The sequence below is a fragment of the Corythoichthys intestinalis genome, chromosome 13, assembly GCF_030265065.1.
Source record: "Corythoichthys intestinalis isolate RoL2023-P3 chromosome 13, ASM3026506v1, whole genome shotgun sequence".
Classification (NCBI taxonomy): Eukaryota; Metazoa; Chordata; class Actinopteri; order Syngnathiformes; family Syngnathidae; genus Corythoichthys; species Corythoichthys intestinalis.
The window spans coordinates 40,047,323-40,069,309 of record NC_080407.1 but is presented as its reverse complement, the minus strand read 5'-3'; the positions used below and the strand labels follow the sequence as shown (position 1 = coordinate 40,069,309).

The 21,987-nt window shown below is 41.5% G+C and overlaps 1 protein-coding gene across 1 annotated transcript in view; it reads left to right on the top strand.

Annotated features, from left to right (window-relative positions):
* Positions 1 to 21,134, top strand: part of LOC130928144 (oocyte zinc finger protein XlCOF6-like) — a 37,247-nt gene extending 16,113 nt beyond the window's left edge. The window contains exon 3 of the mRNA XM_057854391.1: positions 18,803 to 21,134. Coding sequence (XP_057710374.1) covers positions 18,803 to 20,985 — 2,183 coding nt within the window. The 3' untranslated portion in view covers positions 20,986 to 21,134. The remainder of the gene's footprint in view (positions 1 to 18,802) is intronic.
* Positions 21,135 to 21,987: the final 853 nt, after the last annotated feature.

Below are 21,987 nucleotides of genomic sequence, written 5' to 3'. Positions count from 1 at the left end.
ATTACCACAACAATAACAGTCCTTCTGTCAACTGACCCATTTACAGGACAGGGGGAATTCTAATGGCCGTGTAAAGAGTTTTTCTTGATTCGGTGAGAAGGTGAATAGTTTTTTCCCCGTTGTTCGTGAACTAAATTTCCACACAAACGAACATCGAGGTACCATTAACTTAGCAAGGAGAGGTAAGAGAGTCATTTTTCGAGTGTCCCAGAGCTCGCGAAATTGTGTGTGGGGGGGGGGCGCATTTATCCAACTTTCGTCAGCCATAATTGTCTGAAGTTGGCGCGTCGGTGTTGTGCCGAAAAATAGCCACTCCACGCGAAATGTCCCCCCGACGGGAGCGCCCACACGTCACTCGTACAAACAGCCTTTTCTTACCAATCGATGGACACGGAAACGACGTTCTTGTACCGTGAATATGTATCATTTTACTCTGCTTGAACTAATAAATACTTTACTGTGACCAACGCTCTGAAAATAGAGCAAGGCTTTATTTTGGGCCCCGCCTCTCCGCGCAAGTTCAATCAAAGTTTTCTTTCCGTCCACCGCTCACTTTCGCCGAAAAGTCCGATCGAAACGATTGTAATGCCCCGGATATGGGGAAGAAGGAGAGAAGTCTGTATTTGCTTAACCACTCGATTGTGGTAACAATAATAAAGAGAAACAATAACAAAATAACAGCGGGCTGCTACGACATGCGACCGCTATCTCTCGCTATCTCGCTCGTTCTCCCATTCTTCCTACTCGTTCCCCTTGCGTCTCTTAAATAAATAAATAAATAAATAAATAAATAAAATACTACTCTAAAATGCTGCTCTCGCTCGCGCGGGTAGTAGAGTGGAGTGGGCTACAGCTGTGTAATCGGCTGACTGACGCATCTGATTAGTATCTTTTTTTTTTTTTCGGGGGGGGGGGGGCGCAAACGAGACTGTGGCGGGCCCAAACGAGACTGTGGCGGGCCGCCACAGTCTCGTCCATTAGTGGGAAACACTGGTATTAATTAATATCTAATTTTAGAACTGATATAATCTAGTTATTTAAACCAAAGGATCACCAGGATCACCGTAAGAGCTTTGCCTCTTTCAGAGGGGCTGCTAGACTCCCATAATTTCCGGACTACAAGCCGCTACTTTTTTCCCCTCATTTTGGGTCCTGCAGCCTGTGCAATGATGCGGCCAATTTGTGTATTTTTCTGACTGCCGCCAGGGGCGCATGAACATGGAATGTGGGAGTGTGACACGTGGAATATATGTGTCGAGGAAGACGCTAGTTTGCACTATTTCCGGTAGTTTAACTTTGTGCGTTGTGCATGAATAGAGGTGGCGGACCCTCGTCTTTGTGCATGAGTAGAATTGGCAGACCTGCATCATGGAAAATGCTAGAAGAAATTAAATTGGCCATCCGAGTTGTATGGGACGCTTTGATGACGAGCGGCGAGAGATCGTTTGCCAAGACTCGCCGCATGCGAAGAGCAGCTTTTGCACAGGTTTGCCGGGGGAGCCTGGCAGCGTGAAACGCTGTGAAAGAGTCCGCCATCACCAACGGGTTTTGAGGGGCCAGTCTGCTGCATGACGAGGCGAGGAGGACTGCACAGGCTGGGAGTGAATATGCCTCATTATGGGAGACATTTAAGGCGACGGCAAAGGAGAGACTTAGTAGGTGCGTGTCGAAGTGCATCTGAGCGTCTTCATATCCGACACTGAGGGTGAAGACTTCCATAGTTTGAATGCACAGGCGGAAGATGAAGATTGCTAACAAATACTTTTATGTTTTTATTAACCAGCACAATAAGTGCTGCACCGCCATGCTAATGCTATGTAACTTCCGTGCCGCTGCTATGTAACTGCCATGTATGCCGGCGCTATTTGAAACGAAAAGTTAAGGAGTGTTATTAAAAGTTTGAAAACTGTATTTCTTCGTCAATGTCTCTTGTTACTAAGTGGGCATACGCGGCTTATAGACCCTACCCACGTGACGTCACAACTCCGCCCTCCTGACTGGTGCCGCCCAATTGTCCGTCAACACATCGTGTTTACCTGTTACGGCTACGTACATTCCTCCTATTTACGGCGTGTTTTTCTGCTCGTTAACATTAATAATCAAAATGGTGAAGGCGTGTGTGGCGGTCGGTTGCAATAACAGAGAAGATAGATGGAGAGACTTGAAGTTCTACCGGATTCCGAGAGACCCAGAGAGGAGAGAGCGAGATGGGCTGCTGCAATTCGACGAGAAAACTGGGCTCCAAACGATTACCACAGATTATGTAGTAGTCATTTTATATCTGGTAAGATGCATTTAATATATATTTAGAGGGTTTTGGGCTGACAACCACAATTAAGATCATTGCTAGGCTAATCGCCGACAACATACACGTATGTATGTAGTGAGAGTGCTATCGCTAAACCATATAAACATTAAAAGCCCTAGCTCCATTGACAAATGACATGAAATACATTAGACTTGACAGTGGATGTTAGCAATAACAAAAGATTTTGAATTGAAAATTTCCTAACTCACCTTTCCAAGCACAAGATAGATTCCTGCCGAATTTTCGTGGACAAGGACCTGTTTCACCCAACCAGCATCGAAGTATTTATAAGCCTCCAAGCCTCTTCTAGCTAGCAGATGTCAGGCAAATACGGCGAAGACAGCGGGTCGAAAAACATCGATTTAGGCATCAAATATGGATCTGGCGAATGGATAAACTGAAGATTTTCCACATAACGCCTTTTATGCAACGCATCCAGTGAGTTTACGGCATCCGAAAGTACCGGGTCTTCCATGAAATGCATTATAAATTGCTCGATCAAATGAGACCATTGATAATACAGACACAAAATGACGGACAAGGGGGCGGAACAATACAGCGATCACGTGATTTTGTGACGTCGGTGGGTAGGGTCTATAGGCAGGAGAGGCTTATGTATGTACAAAATGGTTTTTCCTTTAAAAATGTACTGGGTGAGGCTTGTAATCAGGGGCGCCCACTAGTCAAGAAATTACGGTAGATCAAAACGCCTTCAAATTACCAACATTGCAAAACACACGGAACAGGAAATACACCAACATAAAAGCGTAACAGGAAGTCATTGTGAATTACAAAATGAAATACGTTGGTGAGACAGAAATTAGGCACTCCCACCAAAATTATGCATACTAGTAACAACAAACAAAATGATTTTCAACAATGAAATAACCACAATTCAGTAAGCTTTCGAACATTCCAACACAAGAATTTGCTTTAGTACAGGACGCTTCACAACAGAAGGTTTACTTGTGCATTGCCCTTTGTAATTCAGTCTTTTATCACAAAGGATACTTTCACTGTCCGTACAAGCCATCCTTGTGTCAATTTTGCTATCAAATAATGTTTTGAACAATATGTATTTTTGAATTTCTGAGAAACAAGGTTGTTTTAAGATTATATATAGGCCTACTAAATTTTTGTTTAGAAAATAGCTGAAAATAAGCTTATTTCAGGATATCTAAGTGAGTAAAATTTGGCTGATAATTTCCTGTATTTCTAGTAAATTTACACTGAAAACAAGGGAATTTAACTAGTTTTAAGGAGGTGTGTTTTTGCAGTGTAGCTGCAATAGGAATCTTGATAGTCCTTATTGTCTGAACAGTTTTAATGTGTGAGTTTGTTATACTGCACTCCCATGGTGATTGTTCATTATGTTTTATTCATTAAGTCATCTATGCCACAACTGGACCTTACCCAGGTCAAAGCAGGATTCTTCCTATGGTTAAAGCAGTACCCTCACATACAACATGGTACACATCTCATGAACAATGAGATTTTTGTCTTTTTATGTGGGCCATATCAATGATATTAAAAGTAAACTAATGAAAATTGCTGCTGTAGTTTGATTCTTTTAATAAGCCAAGTAACTTGCTATGATCCAGTGTTTTGAACAGGCGTGCGTACCCAAGGGTACGCATCTGATGTTGCTCACCGTGGTCCGCAGTGTGCTCAGGGAGTTTTTGTGTGTCTTAGACACATGAAAAATTAGAGGGAACATTGCTTGTATACACAAGGGGGAAGGGGGGCTGTTCTACCTGTATTTTTCAAACACTGTGAGAATAGTCTGGGACCCAACCCATTAACAACACAGGTGGCGAACAGGAGAGCGAAGAATATGTTCCAATCCACGGTAAAATCAGTTTTAAATTACCAAAAACACATCGACACAAGTCATTGACAACGGTCTGTCTCGCGCTAGCCATGTTGAATAAACTCCGCTCTCCTCGTATGTTTACTTCCGCACGCAAGTCCCTCGTCGTGTTTTTAATGTCACATCCGCCCGTCGCTGATTGGTCCAGTCCGCTGTCTGTTTGCTGTGGCTTGCTCCGCCCTGGAAATTTTATCCGCTTAATGGTAGCCAGACTCAATAGCTGGAACAGCGGTCTGGAGTACCAGGCTATCATTTCGCTGTGTGCTAGAGCAGGACGGTAAACCAAAAATTTACCGTCACCGAAATTCTTCATGATGACCGACGTAATTTTGACCATGTCGGTAAATTCGGTAATTTAATAAAACAAGAAAATATAGTCTTTTTATCCCGCTTTGACGCTGTGTTGTTCGGCTATGTTCATTCCCCTTTAAGAAAGCAGACAGTTCACGTGGTTTTCAGGAAGCCAATCAAACGGAAGCCCGGTAGGCTAATGCCAGCGGCTAACGCTACAAATAAACGGGATGGAGTCGGGCTTGAGTTAGCTTCGCCAAACTTTCACCCGACATTAAGTAAACTCTTGGCGGGTTCCAGACGGACTTTCACCCGCTGTCCTCCCTGGTTCTCACGATATCAGGAGAGGATGCTTTCAGTGCTTTCTTCTGGTAGCCAAGCCACAGGCTAACGCTAGCGGCTAACAACGGCTACAAATGCACGTGAAAGAGTCGGACAGCGGCTTAGCCTCTAACCTTGTCGAAACGGCTGAAATTAATGAGTGGACTGGGCACGGACTTCATGTAGCAATCATCATGTCACGTTATTTGGCATCTCTGTGTGATTTCTCTGAAAGCTTTCATGATGGTAAAGCACTCAGCGTAAAGTATAATCCCACAGTGAAGCCTATATATAATATGACAGTTTAATGGCCACAGCTATTTTTCTGTATGTGTTTGCTTTATTCTGCCGTCATAAAACCTTAAATGTTTCATTGGCATCAGAGCAATACAGCTTCAATCTGGTTGTGTCTATGTGGGGGGTGTATGTATTGAAAAATGTTTCGGGAAAAAAAAAAAAACCTTGATGTAAACACTTGTGTTGAATAATTATGTCACAGCAGCCATTACCAATAAGTTGTCTGAAGTGTACTGTTAAAGCTGCAAGTCATTTTGTGTTAGAGTGACATGTCTGCACAGTCGTCATATTGATTTTTATAATGTTGGACATTTTTCAAGTCATACAAGCTGTTATAAATGTTCACACTAGAATTCTTATTGTTTACAAGATTTTTTTTTAATACTTAATGTTTAGACTGCATGTGCAATTGTTAAATTGAAAGCTGGTTAAATAAATTTAACGAGAAACGGTTAATTTGTATTCCATGCATTGATTCAAATTATATACAGTGCCTTGCAAAAGTATTCGGCCCCCTTGAATCTTGCAACCTTTCGCCACATTTCAGGCTTCAAACATAAAGATATGAAATTTAATTTTTTTGTCAAGAATCAACAACAAATGGGACACAATCGTGAAGTGGAACAACATTTATTGGATAATTTAAACTTTTTTAACAAATAAAAAACTGAAAAGTGGGGCGTGCAATATTATTCGGCCCCCTTGCGTTAATACTTTGTAGCGCCACCTTTTGCTCCAATTACAGCTGCAAGTCGCTTGGGGTATGTTTCTATCAGTTTTGCACATCGAGAGACTGACATTCTTGCCCATTCTTCCTTGCAAAACAGCACGAGCTCAGTGAGGTTGGATGGAGAGTGTTTGTGAACAGCAGTCTTCAGCTCTTTCCACAGATTCTCGATTGGATTCAGGTCTGGACTTTGACTTGGCCATTCTAACACCTGGATACGTTTATTTTTGAACCATTCCATTGTAGATTTGGCTTTATGTTTTGGATCATTGTTCTGTTGGAAGATAAATCTCCGTCCCAGTCTCAGGTCTTGTGCAGATACCAACAGGTTTTCTTCCAGAATGTTCCTGTATTTGGCTGCATCCATCTTCCCGTCAATTTTAACCATCTTCCCTGTCCCTGCTGAATAAAAGCAGGCCCAAACCATGATGCTGCCACCACCATGTTTGACAGTGGGGATGGTGTGTTCAGGGTGATGAGCTGTGTTGCTTTTACGCCAAACATATCGTTTTGCATTGTGGACAAAAAGTTCGATTTTGGTTTCATCTGACCGGAGCACCTTCTTCCACATGTTTGGTGTGTCTCCCAGGTGGCTTGTGGCAAACTTTAAACGAGACTTTTTATGGATATCTTTGAGAAATGGCTTTTTTCTTGCCACTCTTCCATAAAGGCCAGATTTGTGCAGTGTACGACTGATTGTTGTCCTATGGACAGACTCTCCCACCTAAGCTGTAGATCTCTGCAGTTCATCCAGAGTGATCATGGGCCTCTTGGCTGCATCTCTGATCAGTTTTCTCCTTGTTTGAGAAGAAAGTTTGGAAGGACGGCCGGGTCTTGGTAGATTTGCAGTGGTCTGATGCTCCTTCCATTTCAATATGATGGCTTGCACAGTGCTCCTTGAGATGTTTAAAGCTTGGGAAATCTTTTTGTAACCAAATCCGGCTTTAAACTTCTCCACAACAGTATCTCGGACCTGCCTGGTGTGTTCCTTGGTTTTCATAATGCTCTCTGCACTTTAAACAGAACCCTGAGACTATCACAGAGCAGGTGCATTTATACGGAGACTTGATTACACACAGGTGGATTCTATTTATCATCATCGGTCATTTAGGACAACGCTGGATCATTCAGAGATCCTCACTGAACTTCTGGAGTGAGTTTGCTGCACTGAAAGTAAAGGGGCCGAATAATATTGCACGCCCCACTTTTCAGTTTTTTATTTGTTAAAAAAGTTTAAATTATCCAATTAATGTTGTTCCACTTCACGGTTGTGTCCCACTTGTTGTTGATTCTTGACAAAAAAATTAAATTTCATATCTTTATGTTTGAAGCCTGAAATGTGGCGAAAGGTTGCAAGATTCAAGGGGGCCGAATACTTTTGCAAGGCACTGTAACAGTCTGCTTGGGCGAATTTATCGTCATTTATCGTTATCGAGGTAAATCTGCACAATTTATCGTGATACGTACTTAAGGCCATATCGCCCAGCCCTACTGTGTGCGTTTTATTATCTGGGGTGAAACCTGAATACCTTCCAATGACATGTCCTGTTGTAGTTCCTCAGTTATCACCTGGGGATTTTTCTCCACCTTTCGCTTCAGGTATCGCACAGCATTGCAGACCGCAACCTGACCTCTTTCTACCACACCCAGGTAGCGTTTCCACTGTGCCTTTAGCTTTAAACTTGCGGACTATGCTCCCAATTGTATCTCTTAAAATTTTTAATACTTTTGCGATCTTTATATATCAATATCCTTGCTTATGAATTGAAATGACCTCCTCTCTGAACTTTTTTTTTTACCATTCCTTGGGCTTCACCATGTTGTAAAGATGTCATTAACTGCCAAGAAGAGCGATGTGTGACAGTCCTTTTAAATCTGCTTAACCCTTTAACACCGAGCGTGTCGGCAGCGACGCGTTTACGCATGTCGTCTTTGAAGCTTCGTCACGCTGTAATTACGTCACCCACGTGCCGCTGGTTGGTCTCATTTGAAAGTGCGGAAGTTGCTGTCCACGCCAGTTTTTATTTGAAGTCAAATCGACCAATAAAAACGGGAGATAATGTCATTTGAGTTTTATAGTTTTATTGCACTCATAAATATACATTAAAACGCCGCATGTACCATGTATCTATCTTCATATTTCCATCATTTCTTGTCCTTTTTCAAAACCGAAAGCAGCACAAAAGACTACATATACCAAGATCCGTTGTGATGTCAAGAAGGACGAACCGAATGTGAACATTTTTAATAAATTGCCGAGCTAGGCGCCAACTAAGGAAAAGGAGGCATGAAGACCGGTTGGATTGCGCGAGCGACTTTGAAACGTGCAGAATGAATCGAAAACTAAATTTAGCGCAAGCTAATGCATTTTTTCATCAACTCAAGGAATAGGATGAGTTGCATTTGTCGTAGTTTTCCTCGGATTATTCGGCGTCTCGGCGAGTAAAAGTGACAGCTGCGCTCAAACGGCAGAAGAGTAGGCTGTGTGACGTTGTATGTGACGCAGCTCAGTGACCTGTTCAAAAACAAACTTTGAGTGCGCAAAAAAAAAAAAAAAACTTTATCGGGTCGCATGCCTGAAAAAACTGAATTGAACTGAACTACTTGTCAATATTTTTGAAAATACTTTTTTTCAATGTTTTATATATTTTTTTCTTCACTATGAATCTTTTCAATTTTTATATAGATGTGTGTTCGAGAAGCTTGATTGCATGTACGTATACTTTAGATAAGGTGATGGGTATAATATATAACTTCACAAAGAGATATCCTCCAAACCTTTTTTGTGTTAGATGAGAAAAAAAAATTATATATATCACTATTTTGCACTGCATATAACCTGTTTTGACCATAGTATGTGTAAAGGCCAAAAACGCCTATGACCATACCCGCTGTTTGTGTTGAATAGTCAAACATAAAACTATTCAATCTTATTTTTTTCTATTATATGTTTATCCAAACAAGTTGAATAAATATTATCAAGCTTCAAAACGGTTGGTCAAGCATGTTTGGTTGTCAATGGGACACCAACATTGGAATATTCCCCAAACTTTTATTTTGTTATTTCAGCTGTATTTGTCTAGTTGATATGTTATTATTTGATGTAATTATAAACAAAATGAAAAATGAATGTCAAACTTGCAAAAACAATTATCCCCGGGGGGGTGAATAATTTTGGGAACACGTCACAGGCAGTACAGTACCGTAGTATTCTGTGCAAGGCGTCAGTAAATTTCAACGTGCGCTAATTGGTCCCGTGAAAAGGAATGAAAAACAGACATTTTCATGAATTCATAAAACACCGCCGTGCGGCCCTGGTCAGAATGTAAAAAGGTGCATGTCCAGGCAAAAGAGGACGTTTGGTTCAAGCCTGGGCGATATGACAAAAAATTTTTATCGTAATATAAACATTTTCTTATCAGTTGAAATTGATAATTATCACGATATTTTTTTCTTTCAAATGTTAAGTCTGATTTCAGGGTTTCCCCGACATATATCAGATTGTGGCACAGGGCCGCACCAAAATTAAAGCCGCTACTCCCTGCAAATGAGATGTTTTATTTCTTTTATTTTTTTAGACCGTTTCAAACTAGCAGCAGCCTAGTGTGAAGGGTTCAGCTGCAACCTATTCATTGTATATATTGTAATGTCCGTAACAAAGTGTGGCCCCCTTAAGACTGGGAAGCTGTGACGTAGGGGCAAGCGAGTTGGGAATGAGAATCAACGAGATAGCGATCGTTAGCTGTTATTTTGTGATTGTTTTTCTTGATCATTGTTGCCACAATAAAGTGGGTTATTGTTTATTGTTTATTAATTCCGACTCCTCTTTTACTTCCCCCGTTCGGGGGCATTACAGTATTTTAGATGGGACTTTTCGGCGAGAGTGAGCGGTGGACGGCCATCTTGGACGGAACAGAAAGTGTGAATGAGTTTGCGGTGAGATGCGCGGCCAAAAATGGAGCCTTGCTCTGCCACACTAACGTCAACGCATCCAATAGCAGAAGGGGAGGCGTACTTATATTTGTGCTATCAGGCTAACAGATACGTTATCATGGCTGACGAAACCTTGATAAATGCGCTTTTTTTTCCCCACAAGTTTCGCGAGCTCTGGGACACTCGAAAAATGACTCTCTTACTTCTCCTTGCTAAGCTAATTGGTACCACGATGTTCGTTATGGTGGAAATGTAGTTCACGAACAACAACAGAAAACTATTCACCTTCTCACCGAAACTAGGAAAAACTTTTTTTTTTTCCTCAAATATATTTTTATTCAATTTTTCAATGTACATAGACAGATGAAAAATTACAAAATAATCCAAGAAGTAAACAGAAGACTAAAAAAAACAAACCAAACAAACAACTCCCCCGCCCCAAAAAAACCCACTAAACAGCCCACCCCAAAACCCTAACTGTCGCAAATGGCCATATTATTTAGGCAAACCATACATAGCAATGATGAGATATTAGCAGTGCATCACACAGATTGTGTTGTTGTATTTATGTCCATATATGTATTCCTCGTGGCTTTGAGTGTTGTGAAAGTAAGCGAAAAAAGTGTCCCACGTCTTATGAAACATTTCCCTTGACTTTGTCAAAGAGAAGCGCAACATTTCTAATTTGATACAGGACATTAAATCTCGAAGCCACTGATCAAGCGTGGGAAGGGCCGTACCCTTCCATCTTAGTAAAATTGCACGTCTAGCTAAAAGCAGGGCAAAAGTGACCAAACGGTGTTCTGTCGTTGAAAAGTGACCATTATCTTCACCAAAAATACCAAACAGCGCAAGGATGGGATTGATGCTAATATTCTTGTTTAATACTGTGGACAGGGTTTGGAAAACGTCGTGCCAAAATTTCTGCAATTTGGGGCATAGCCAATACATATGAATCAATGCAGCGTCCCCTAATTTGCATTTGTCACAGGTGGAGGATATGTTCGGGTAAAAACTGGACAGTTTAGCTTTTGATATGTGAGCTCTATGCACTACCTTAAATTGAAGGAGGCAGTGCCTAGCACAAATTGATGACTTATGTAGTGAAGACTGTGTGGAATCCCATAGCTTATCAGGGAGGTGCCCCACATCCCGTTCCCAAGCTGCCCTTACCTTCTCAGATGGTGATCCCACTGACAATGAAATATAGTTATGCAGTTTTGACAGTGCACCTTTGGGAATTGGATCAAAGGAAAGAAAGCGGTCGATAGGATTAATAGTGGGTGCTAAGGGGAAATTGAGCACATTAGAGTACACATAATGCCTGACTTGCAGGTAACGAAAAAAGTGAGTTTTGGGCAAGTTATATTTCTCAGTCAGTTGAGTAAATGAAACAAAATGTCCATCTTCAAACATGTCGACAAAGGATTTTATACCCTTATCATGCCATATTCGAAAGTTACAGTCAAAGGAAGAAGGAATGAAAAGGTGGTTAGAGGCAATTGGACTCAAAAGAGAGAATAGTCTGTAGTTATAGAATCTCCTAAACTGGACCCATATCTGAAGGGTATGACGTATCACTGGGTTAAGATAGTTTGGTATATGACAGTCGGATGATGCAGCAAGAAGTGCAGGAAGAGAGATGTTTTCACTGGAGTCTAGCTCCAAAGACGTCCAGCCCGGACCATCCAGTTGGAGAAAAAAGTGAGTCCAGAAAGCGATACAACGAATATTGGCAGCCCAGTAGTAATGGCGAAAGTCTGGGAGCCCCATACCGCCATCGTTCTTGGGTCTCTGTAGTATAGCTTTACTGACCCGAGGCCTTTTGCCTTGCCATATGTAAAAGGAAGCAATGGAATCTAAAGAAACAAAAAAAGATTTAGGAACAAGTACTGGAACATTCTGGAATAAATAGGTAAATTTTGGAAGTATGTTCATTTTTATTGAGTTTATGCGTCCAGCAAGCGTTAATGTCAAGGGAGACCACTGCGAGAATGATGTTCTAACCTGATCTAACAGAACAGTAAAATTGTTTTTAGTAGGTTCTTAAATTGCCATGTAACAACCACTCCTAGATATGTTAACTGTCTCTCTTCAATCTGGAACGGGGTGCTGCTATGGTCCAAGTCCGATGCTTCTCTATTAATTGGGAATAATTGACTCTTAGATATATTAATCTTATATCCGGACACTGAGTTTAATTGATCAAGCAATGAGAGAGCAGCTGGAAGAGAGGTAATGGGATCCGACACATACAAATGCATTCATCAAATCAATGAATGGATGTGCCAGAATTTTCTCCAGTTAAATGTGGAGAAGACAGAGGTGATCATTTTTGGGCCAAAAAAGGAAAGGTCAAAGATAAGCAGCCAACTTAGCACAATGTCACTTACAGCTACAAATCAAGTCAGAAACCTCGGCGTAATTATTGACTCAGACCTAAAATTTGATACCACCTAAAAAATATAACCAGAATTAAGGGGCTTCTGACACAACAAGACATGGAAAAACTTATACATGCATTCATTTTCAGCAGATTGTACTATTGCAACGGTATATTTACAGGTCTTGATCAAAAATCAGTCAGGAAGCTGCAGCTAGTACAGAATGCTGCAGCCAGAGTCCTCACAAATACAAGGAAGCTGGACCACATTACACCGGTTTTGAAATTGCTACACTGGCTTCCATTGAGTCAAAGGATAGACTATAAAATACTACTGCTCGTCTACAAAACACTTAATGGCCTTGGACCAAAATACATGCTTGACTTGTTAGATTCCTATGAGACATGTAGACCCCTAAGGTCGTCTGGAACCGGTCTTCTGCATGTTCCAAGAACAAGAACCAAGCAGGGTGAGGTAGCATTTAGTTACTATGCTCCTCACCTCTGGAACAAGTTACCCGAATCTCTGAAGTATGCTCAAACTGTTAGCTCTTTTAAATCAGGGCTAAAAACGCTTTTGTTTAGCACTGCATGTCCATAACTGTCTATATATTTCAATCTACCTGCTTTCTATTCCTCTTGTGCTTATCTCCATTGCCGATTTCAATTATTATTAGGAGTAGTAGTTTTTGTTCTATTTTTGTTTTATTTGTATTTATTTTTATTCTGTGATTAAGTGCGATCTTTTGTCTTGGTTTTTACGTTGTATTGATTTAAATGTGATTTTTATGATCTTCATGTGATGTAAAGCACTTTGAATTGCCTCGTGTTGAATTGTGCTATATACAGTTCCTTGCAAAAGTATTCGGCCCCCTTGAACCTTGCAACCTTTCGCCACATTTCAGGCTTCAAACATAAAGATATAAAATTTTAATTTTTTGTCAAGAATCAACAACAAGTGGGACACAATCGTGAAGTGGAACAAACTTTATTGGATAATTTAAACTTTTTTAACAAATAAAAACTGAAAAGTGGGGCGTGCAATATTATTCGGCCCCCTTGCGTTAATACTTTGTAGCGCCACCTTTTGCTCCAATTACAGCTGCAAGTCGCTTGGGGTATGTTTCTATCAGTTTTGCACATTGAGAGACAGACATTCTTGCCCATTCTTCCTTGCAAAACAGCTGGAGCTCAGTGAGGTTGGATGGAGAGTGTTTGTGAACAGCAGTCTTCAGCTCTTTCCACAGATTCTCGATTGGATTCAGGTCTGGACTTTGACTTGGCCATTCTAACACCTGTATACGTTTATTTTTTAACCATTCCATTGTAGATTTGGCTTTATGTTTTGGATCATTGTCCTGTTGGAAGATAAATCTCCGTCCCAGTCTCAGGTCTCGTGCAGATACCAACAGGTTTTCTTCCAGAATGTTCCTGTATTTGGCTGCATCCATCTTCCCGTCAATTTTAACCATCTTCCCTGTCCCTGCTGAAGAAAAGCAGGCCCAAACCATGATGCTGCCACCACCATGTTTGACAGTGGGGATGGTGTGTTCAGGGTGATGAGCTGTGTTGCTTTTACGCCAAACATATCGTTTTGCATTGTGGCCAAAAAGTTCCATTTTGGTTTCATCTGACCAGAGCACCTTCTTCCACATGTTTGGTGTGTCTCCCAGGTGGCTTCTGGCAAACTTTAAAAGAGACTTTTTATGGGTATCTTTGAGAAATGGCTTTCTTCTTGCCACTCTTCCATAAAGGCCAGATTTGTGCAATGTACGACTGATTGTTGTCCTATAGACAGACTCTCCCACCTCAGCTGTAGATCTCTGCAGTTCATCCAGAGTGATCATGGGCCTCTTGGCTGCATCTCTGATCTGTTTTCTCCTTGTTTGAGAAGAAAGTTTGGAAGGACGGCCGGGTCTTGGTAGATTTGCAGTGGTCTGATGCTCCTTCCATTTCAATATGATGGCTTGCACAGTGCTCCTTGAGATGTTTAAAGCTTGGGAAATCTTTTTGTATCCAAATCCGGCTTTAAACTTCTCCACAACAGTATCTCGGACCTGCCGGGTGTGTTCCTTGGTTTTCATAATGCTCTCTGCACTTTAAACAGAACCCTGAGACTATCACAGAGCAGGTGCATTTATACGGAGACTTGATTGCACACAGGTGGATTCTATTTATCATCATCGGTCATTTAGGACAACATTGGATCATTCAGAGATCCTCACTGAACTTCTGGAGTGAGTTTGCTGCACTGAAAGTAAAGGGGCCGAATAATATTGCACGCCCCACTTTTCAGTTTTTTATTTGTTAAAAAAGTTTAAATTATCCAATAAATGTTGTTCCACTTCAAGATTGTGTCCCACTTGTTGTTGATTCTTGACAAAAAAATTAAATTTCATATCTTTATGTTTGAAGCCTGAAATGTGGCGAAATGTTGCAAGATTCAAGGGGGCCGAATACTTTTGCAAGGCACTGTAAATAAATTTGCCTTGCCTTGCCTTACAAGAGGAAATTGTCTGCATACAGAGACACCCTATGCTCCATAACCCCTCTCCAAATACCAGAAATATCCTGGTTGTTCCGTAGTGCAATTGCAAGCGGTTCAATTGCCAAGTCAAAAAGAATGGAACTTAGTGGACATCCCTGGCGGGTTCCGCGACCCAATGCAAAGGGCTGAGAGGTTATATTATTTGTTTGAACTCTTGCAATGGGAGAAGTGTATCACAATTTTATCAATGCTACAAGTATTGGACTGAGTCCAGACTTTTCTAGGACCTTAAACAAGTACTTCCACTCAACCCAATCAAACGCCTTTTCGGCATCAAGTGAAACTACACATTCAGGAATATTACTCGGGCTTGAGTATAAGATATTAAAATAGCCGCCGAGTATTAAAGAAGGAGTGTCGATTTTTAATGAAGCCAGTCTGATCCTTCGCTATTATTAAAGGGGCAACTTCCTCTAATCGGTGTGCCATTGCCTTGGCAAAAATTTGTGCATCGGTTTTCAACAAAGAGATTGGTCTGTATGAGGAACAGAGAGTGGGATCCTTACCCTTTTTAGCAATTAGTGATATACGAGCCTCATTTATAGACTGGGGGAGTGAGCCAAGCCTAAGGGACTCAGAGAAGACCGTGACAAGGTATGGCGAAAGTAATGCTGAAAATGCCTTAAAGAAATCCGACGATAGGCCGTCAGGACCCGGCGTCTTCGCCGATTGCATTGGTGCAATAGCCCGGGTTATCTCCACCTGGGACACAGGACCCTCCATTTTCACCCGTAATGTTGGTGGAATTGTTGGGATAGGTAGGGGTTCAAGAAAGGCCGCAATAGTTGCATCCTCATCATCATTCTTATCAAATTGCGAGGTATACAGCCGAGAGTAAAAACTTCAAATGTGTCATTTATTTCAGTGGGATCGAGAGTATTATCGCCATTATCTGTTTGAATACGTGTTATAAATTGTTTAACTTTTTGGCCTTTTAATTGGTTAGCTAGTAATTTCCCTGTCTTTTCACTGTTCTCGTAGTACCCACTTTTACTTTTTAATAGAAGGTTTTCTGTTTGGTATGTGATGAGGAGGTCAAGCTTTGTTTTCAATTCTACACGTTGGTTGAATACCTCAGGGGTTTGATTACGAGCATACTGACGATCAGTCTCCTGAATTTTTGATATCAAATTTGATTGGTCCTTTTGCGACTGTCTCCTCAGACTTGCAGTAAATGCAATAATTTGCCCTCTTATATATGCCTTGAATGTGTCCCAAACCAGAAGTGAGGATACATCAGGTGTACAATTAATTTCAAAGAAAAGGATAATGTGTTCTTTTATGTAATTGACGAACTGAGGGTTTGATAGTAAAACAGGGTTGAAACGCCAGTGCCTCATAGGCCGGGGAACATTGGGAAATGACATCGACATCACAATAGGGGCGCGGTCGGATATTACCATGCTTTGGTACATGCAGGAATTGACCAGAGGGATAAGTCTGCTATCAATCAAAAAATAATAAATTCTAGTGTAAGTGTGATGGACACTGGAAAAAAAGAATTGTTTTTCTTTAGGGTTAAGAAACCGCCATATATCCGAAATCCCAAATTCAGCGATGAATGACTGAATGCGTGTTGCGGATCTACTCACTACTCCTGATCTGCTAGAGGAGCGGTCGAGACTCGGGTCCAGCCAGCAATTAAAGTCACCCCCCAACACTAAGTAATGTGTATCTAACCCATTAAGTAGGGGGAAAAAGTTATCAAAAAAGCGGACATCATCTGTATTCGGAGCGTAAACATTAGCAAGTATAATTTTTGTATTAAAAAGTTTCCCAGTAACGATTATGTGTCTCCCATTTGGGTCAGCTGTGACATTTTCTGCTTCGAAATGTATATGTTTGGCAACCAATACAGAGACCCCCCTTGCCATGGCCTCAAATGCAGAGTGAAAGTGCTGCCCTGGCCAGCCCACCATAAGCCTGCGGTGTTCAGAAGCCCGTACATGTGTCTCCTGTAGGAAGACAATGTCTGGTTTAAACTGCTTTAGATGATTGAATACCTTCTTTCTTTTATTTGGATGATTTTGGCCCTTGACATTCCAGCTTACAACATTCAGATCCCCATTCATGTATTGTCTAATCTGTGGAGTATATTGGTACTGACATAATATCGTGTAAACACTTTGATTGCATTGCCACATCAGCTCAAAGAAAATAGAAGCCTTTAAAGTGCCTAAATTAGAACATGAAGAATTGCTTCTCCCTCCCCATTCCCAACCCGTTTAAAGAAATAAGAAAAACACAGAAAAAATTAACTTCCAAAAAACAACTATACAGATAGTAACAGTACGTAAGTTGCAAGCTCTTCCTAACTTTCCCTATACTGTACATATACTTCCAGTCCACTTAATCTCAGCCCTGCTCCCATGTATGTAACAGTGCCCCTACATTAGTAGTCCCCACATAATTAATTATTCTGCCCAGCACGAAAGGCTAAAGAGGAAATAAGTGATAAAAATAGTAATAATAAAAAAACATCAGCCGGGCTGTTAGCATAACAGCATATAGATCACACAGGGACACAATACCTAGAATAAATTAAGGGTCCGCGTATCAGTCAATTGTGCTGTGCCAATAAGAGAGAAAAAAGGAGAAATCAAACAAAAACGACCGCAGTTAACACTGTGGCTATCAACGTTAGCTCATTGTGCTAGTGCCACCTCAGGAGGTAGTCAAGTGTCAAAACGAAGATCAACTGAAACGATAGTGTTACCACTACTCTCCAGCCAAGGGTCCTGTCGCGTTGTCACGGTGTGCTCTCGAGAAGATAGTGGCGTCCTCCACCGAAGTGAAGAACTTTTTCTTCCCGTCCTTAGTTGAGATCCGTTTCGTGGCTGGATACAGGAGCGCTGGTTTGTAGCCTTGTTGGTACAGCCTCGACATCACTTCCCAGTAATCCCGTCGTTGTTCCACCACTTCAGGACAATAGTTGTCGTAGATGCCGATCGGTGTTCCACGGTAGAAAAGCTTGCCTCTCCTGTTTCGGCCTTCCCATATGATCAGTGCCTTTGTCTGGTTGTGGTGGACGCGTGCTATCACCGCTCTGGGCTTGGATCCTGGAGCTGGCTTGGCTATAAGAAGTCTGTGAGCTCTGTCAAGCTCCGGGGCCTCGAAAAGAATCTCTTCGCCAAAAATTTCCTTCAATAGTTCGAAAAAGAATACAGCGGGATGCGTGCCTTCAATCGATTCGGGTACGCCAACAATTCTTAGATTATTGCGGCGGCTACGTCACTCGAGATCCATGGTTCTGGCTCTTAGCTTGTTGTAGCTGTCTTCCATAGCCGCGGATTTAGCTTCGAGCGCCACCATTCTGTCGCTGAGCTCGTGAGTATTCCCCTCGAGTGAGGAGATGCGGTGTCCGTGATCACTAATTGTCGTCTGCACGACGTCCAATTTTGCCTCCAGTGGTGCGATGGCCGATTTAAACTGCAGAAAGTGCAGTCTTATGCTCTTCGAGTAGCTTTGTCAGAGCCTCAATTCCATCCTCGGGTACGGCTGGGGCCGGTGTGTCACCCTTCTTTCTGGTCGCTTTTGTTGCCATGTTTGAAATCCTTTAGGCAGGTATCATCAAAATGTCATGGGATCGTCAAGTTCCACCTCAAAAAAAAAAAGTATAGATGAGACTTAAATGACGAAAATGTGGAACGGTGGATGGGAGCTCGCATTTCATTCTTGAGTCATTTTCTTTTCAACAGGGGAAGGTAGATTAGATACAAATTTGACTCAAGTAAGAGTAGCGTTACTTCAAAATAATATTACTTAAGTAAAAGTAGTCATCCAAAAAATAGACTCAAGTACAAATAAAAAGTATTTGGTTAAAAGAATACTCAAGTCGTGAATAAAATAGTAACTGATTACATTTTTTTTTTTTTTGAATCAAAAAATAATAATAATAAAGTAAATGAATAAAATTGCCACTGCTTGCGCCCGAAGGTTGAGGGCGTGTCAATGCACGATGACTAACAGCCAATCAGTGCATCGTTGTCATAGGACTGAGAGCCCAGAATGCATCTAGTACGCGCGTGTATATACACTCACTCCCTCAGCCAGTCTACCCCCACGGCCTAGTAGCTGGGTAGACGGTCCATAAAATATATCATTTGTCTTCTTGTGTCTTGCAGGTTTCAGCAAATATCTTGGTCCTGATGCTCAACAGCTAAAGAGAGAAGTACAACTTCCAATCAAAAAGGAGGAGGTAGAACTGCCATACGTGAAAGATGAGGACGATATCACCATGTCAACTGCTGAGCCCTTGAATAGCAAGGATGGTCCGAGTGAGGCTAGCAGAGGGACGGAGCCTCCAAGCAGCAGCTCAACGGAAGGATCGCAAGCACACATTTTCATCGCACCAACAGATAGAAATGGTGCCATGTCACACTCACCTTACAAAGATGATGGTCAGAAGAAATCTCACCGAGACGACAAACTCTGCAAATGCTCTCAGTGTGGGAAAACCTTCGTTAATAACGATAGTTTTCGTATGCATATGAGCAGCCACACTGGTGAAAAACCTTTTTCCTGCTCAGTTTGTGGTCGAAAATTCACTCAGAAGAGGAACTTAGACAGCCACACAAGAATCCACACTGGTGAAAAACCTTTTTCCTGCTCAGTTTGTGGTCAGGGATTCAATAGAAAGCAAAACTTAAAAATACACACAAGAACCCACACTGGTGAAAAACCTTTTTCCTGCTCAGTTTGTGGTCGAAAATTCACTCAGAAGAGGAACTTGGACTGCCACACAAGAACCCACTCTGGTGAAAAACCTTTTTCCTGCTCAGTTTGTGGTCAAAGATTCAATAGTAAGCAAAACTTAAAAATACACACAAGAACCCACACTGGTGAAAAACCTTTTTCCTGCTCAGTTTGTGGTCGTAAATTCACTCAGAAGAGGAACTTGGACTGCCACACAAGAACCCACTCTGGTGAAAAACCTTTTTCCTGCTCAGTTTGTGGTCAGGGATTCAATAGAAAGCAAAACTTAAAAATACACACAAGAACCCACACTGGTGAAAAACCTTTTTCCTGCTCAGTTTGTGGTCAAGGATTCAATAGAAAGCAAAACTTAAAAATACACACAAGAACCCACACTGGTGAAAAACCTTTTTCCTGCTCAGTTTGTGGTCAAGGATTCAATAGAAAGCACAACTTAAAAATACACACAAGAACCCACAATGGTGAAAAATCTTTTTCCTGCTCAGTTTGTGGTCGAAAATTCACTCAGAAGAGGAACTTGGACAGCCACACAAGAAACCACACTGGTGAAAAACCTTTTTCCTGCTCAGTTTGTGGTCGAGGATTCCGTTATAAGAGTGACTTAAATGTACACACAAGAACCCACACTGGCGAAAAACCTTTTTCCTGCTCAGTTTGTGGTCAAGGATTCACTCAAATGCAACACTTAAAAGTACACACAAGAACCCACACTGGCGAAAAACCTTTTTCCTGCTCAGCTTGTAGTCAAGGATTCAGACGTAAGAGTGACTTAAATGTACACACAAGAACCCACACTGGCGAAAAACCTTTTTCGTGCTCAGTTTGTGGTCAAGGATTCAGTCATAAGAGTGGCTTAAAAGTACACACAAGAACCCACACTGGCGAAAAACCTTTTTCCTGCTCATTTTGTGGTCAAGGATTCAGTCATAAGAGTGCCTTAAAAGTACACACAAGAACCCACACTGGCGAAAAACCTTTTTCCTGCTCAGTTTGTGGTCAAAGACTCAATAGTAAGCAAGGCTTAAAAATACACACAAGAACCCACACTGGCGAAAAACCTTTTTCGTGCTCAGTTTGTGGTCAAGGATTCAGTCATAAGAGTGGCTTAAAAGTACACACAAGAACCCACACTGGCGAAAAACCTTTTTCCTGCTCAGTTTGTGGTCGAGGATTCCGTTATAAGAGTGACTTAAATGTACACACAAGAACCCACACTGGTGAAAAACCTTTTTCCTGCTCAGTTTGTGGTCAAGGATTCAGTCGTAAGAGTGCCTTAAAAGTACACGCAAGAACCCACACTGGCGAAAAACCTTTTTCCTGCTCAGTTTGTGGTCAATTATTCACTCAAATACAACACATAAAAATACACACAAGAACCCACACTGGTGAAAAACCTTTTTCCTGCTCAGTTTGTGGTCGAAAATTCACTCAGAAGAGGAACTTGGACTGCCACACAAGAACCCACTCTGGTGAAAAACCTTTTTCCTGCTCAGCTTGTGGTCAAGGATTCAGTCGTAAGAGTGCCTTAAAAGTACACACAAGAACCCACACAGGCGAAAAACCTTTTTCGTGCTCAAGGATTCAGTCATAAGAGTGCCTTAAAAGTACACAGAAGAACCCACACTGGCGAAAAACCTTTTTCCTGCTCAGTTTGTGGTCAAGTATTCACTGAAATTCAACAGTTAAAAGTACACACAAGAACCCACACTGGCGAAAAACCTTTTTCCTGCTCAGTTTGTGGTCAAAGATTCAATAGTAACACACGCAAGAACTCACACTGGTGAAAAACCTTTTTCCTGCTCAGTTTGTGGTCGAGGATTCCGTCATAAGAGTGCCGTAAAAGTACACACAAGAACCCACACTGGTGAAAAACCTTTTTCCTGCTCAGGTTGTGGTCAAAAATCCGCTCGCAAGGATTGCTTTAAGAGACACGTGTGCATTGGGTGAGAAGCAGTGGCCAATGACATCCACGCTGCCTTCATCAGATTGTGCACACAGGTCAATTTTAGTCTGTAAAGTTTCCTCAAATCCGGTTGAGGATTGAATGTAATGGTACCGTATTGCCAAAAGTATTGGCTCACCTAATTAATTCTCAAGTTGAGTGGCATTATATACACTCTTTCAAACTACTTTTCACAGCTAATATTTGAAACAGCGGACCCCTAATTACAAAAAATCTAAATGGTTCATCAATAATATAATTACTTAAATATGGATAATTATGATTGGCTCACATATATTAGTTTTTTTGGGGAGGGTTGATTATGTATAATTTAAAAAGTTACTATTACTACTCTTGATTGACAGTGACATATTATGACTGAGTATTGGAGCCAAATAAAGGGAGGGGAAAAAGGGACTACGAAATTAAAGGTGTACACTTACTACAAGGAAAAAAGTATTATTACGAAGGGGCAATGTAGCTGAATAAGGGGCTATGCACTTTATGTTCATGTTCTGTAGCTGGGAGCTCCGACAAAGCATCAGTAAAATCCTTCAATTGATTATAATTTGATGTAGAGCCTCACAAGATGCTTTCATTATTGTTGACTTTAGTGGAGGCGACAAAGCGCTACAGGAAGTACGTGGCTGC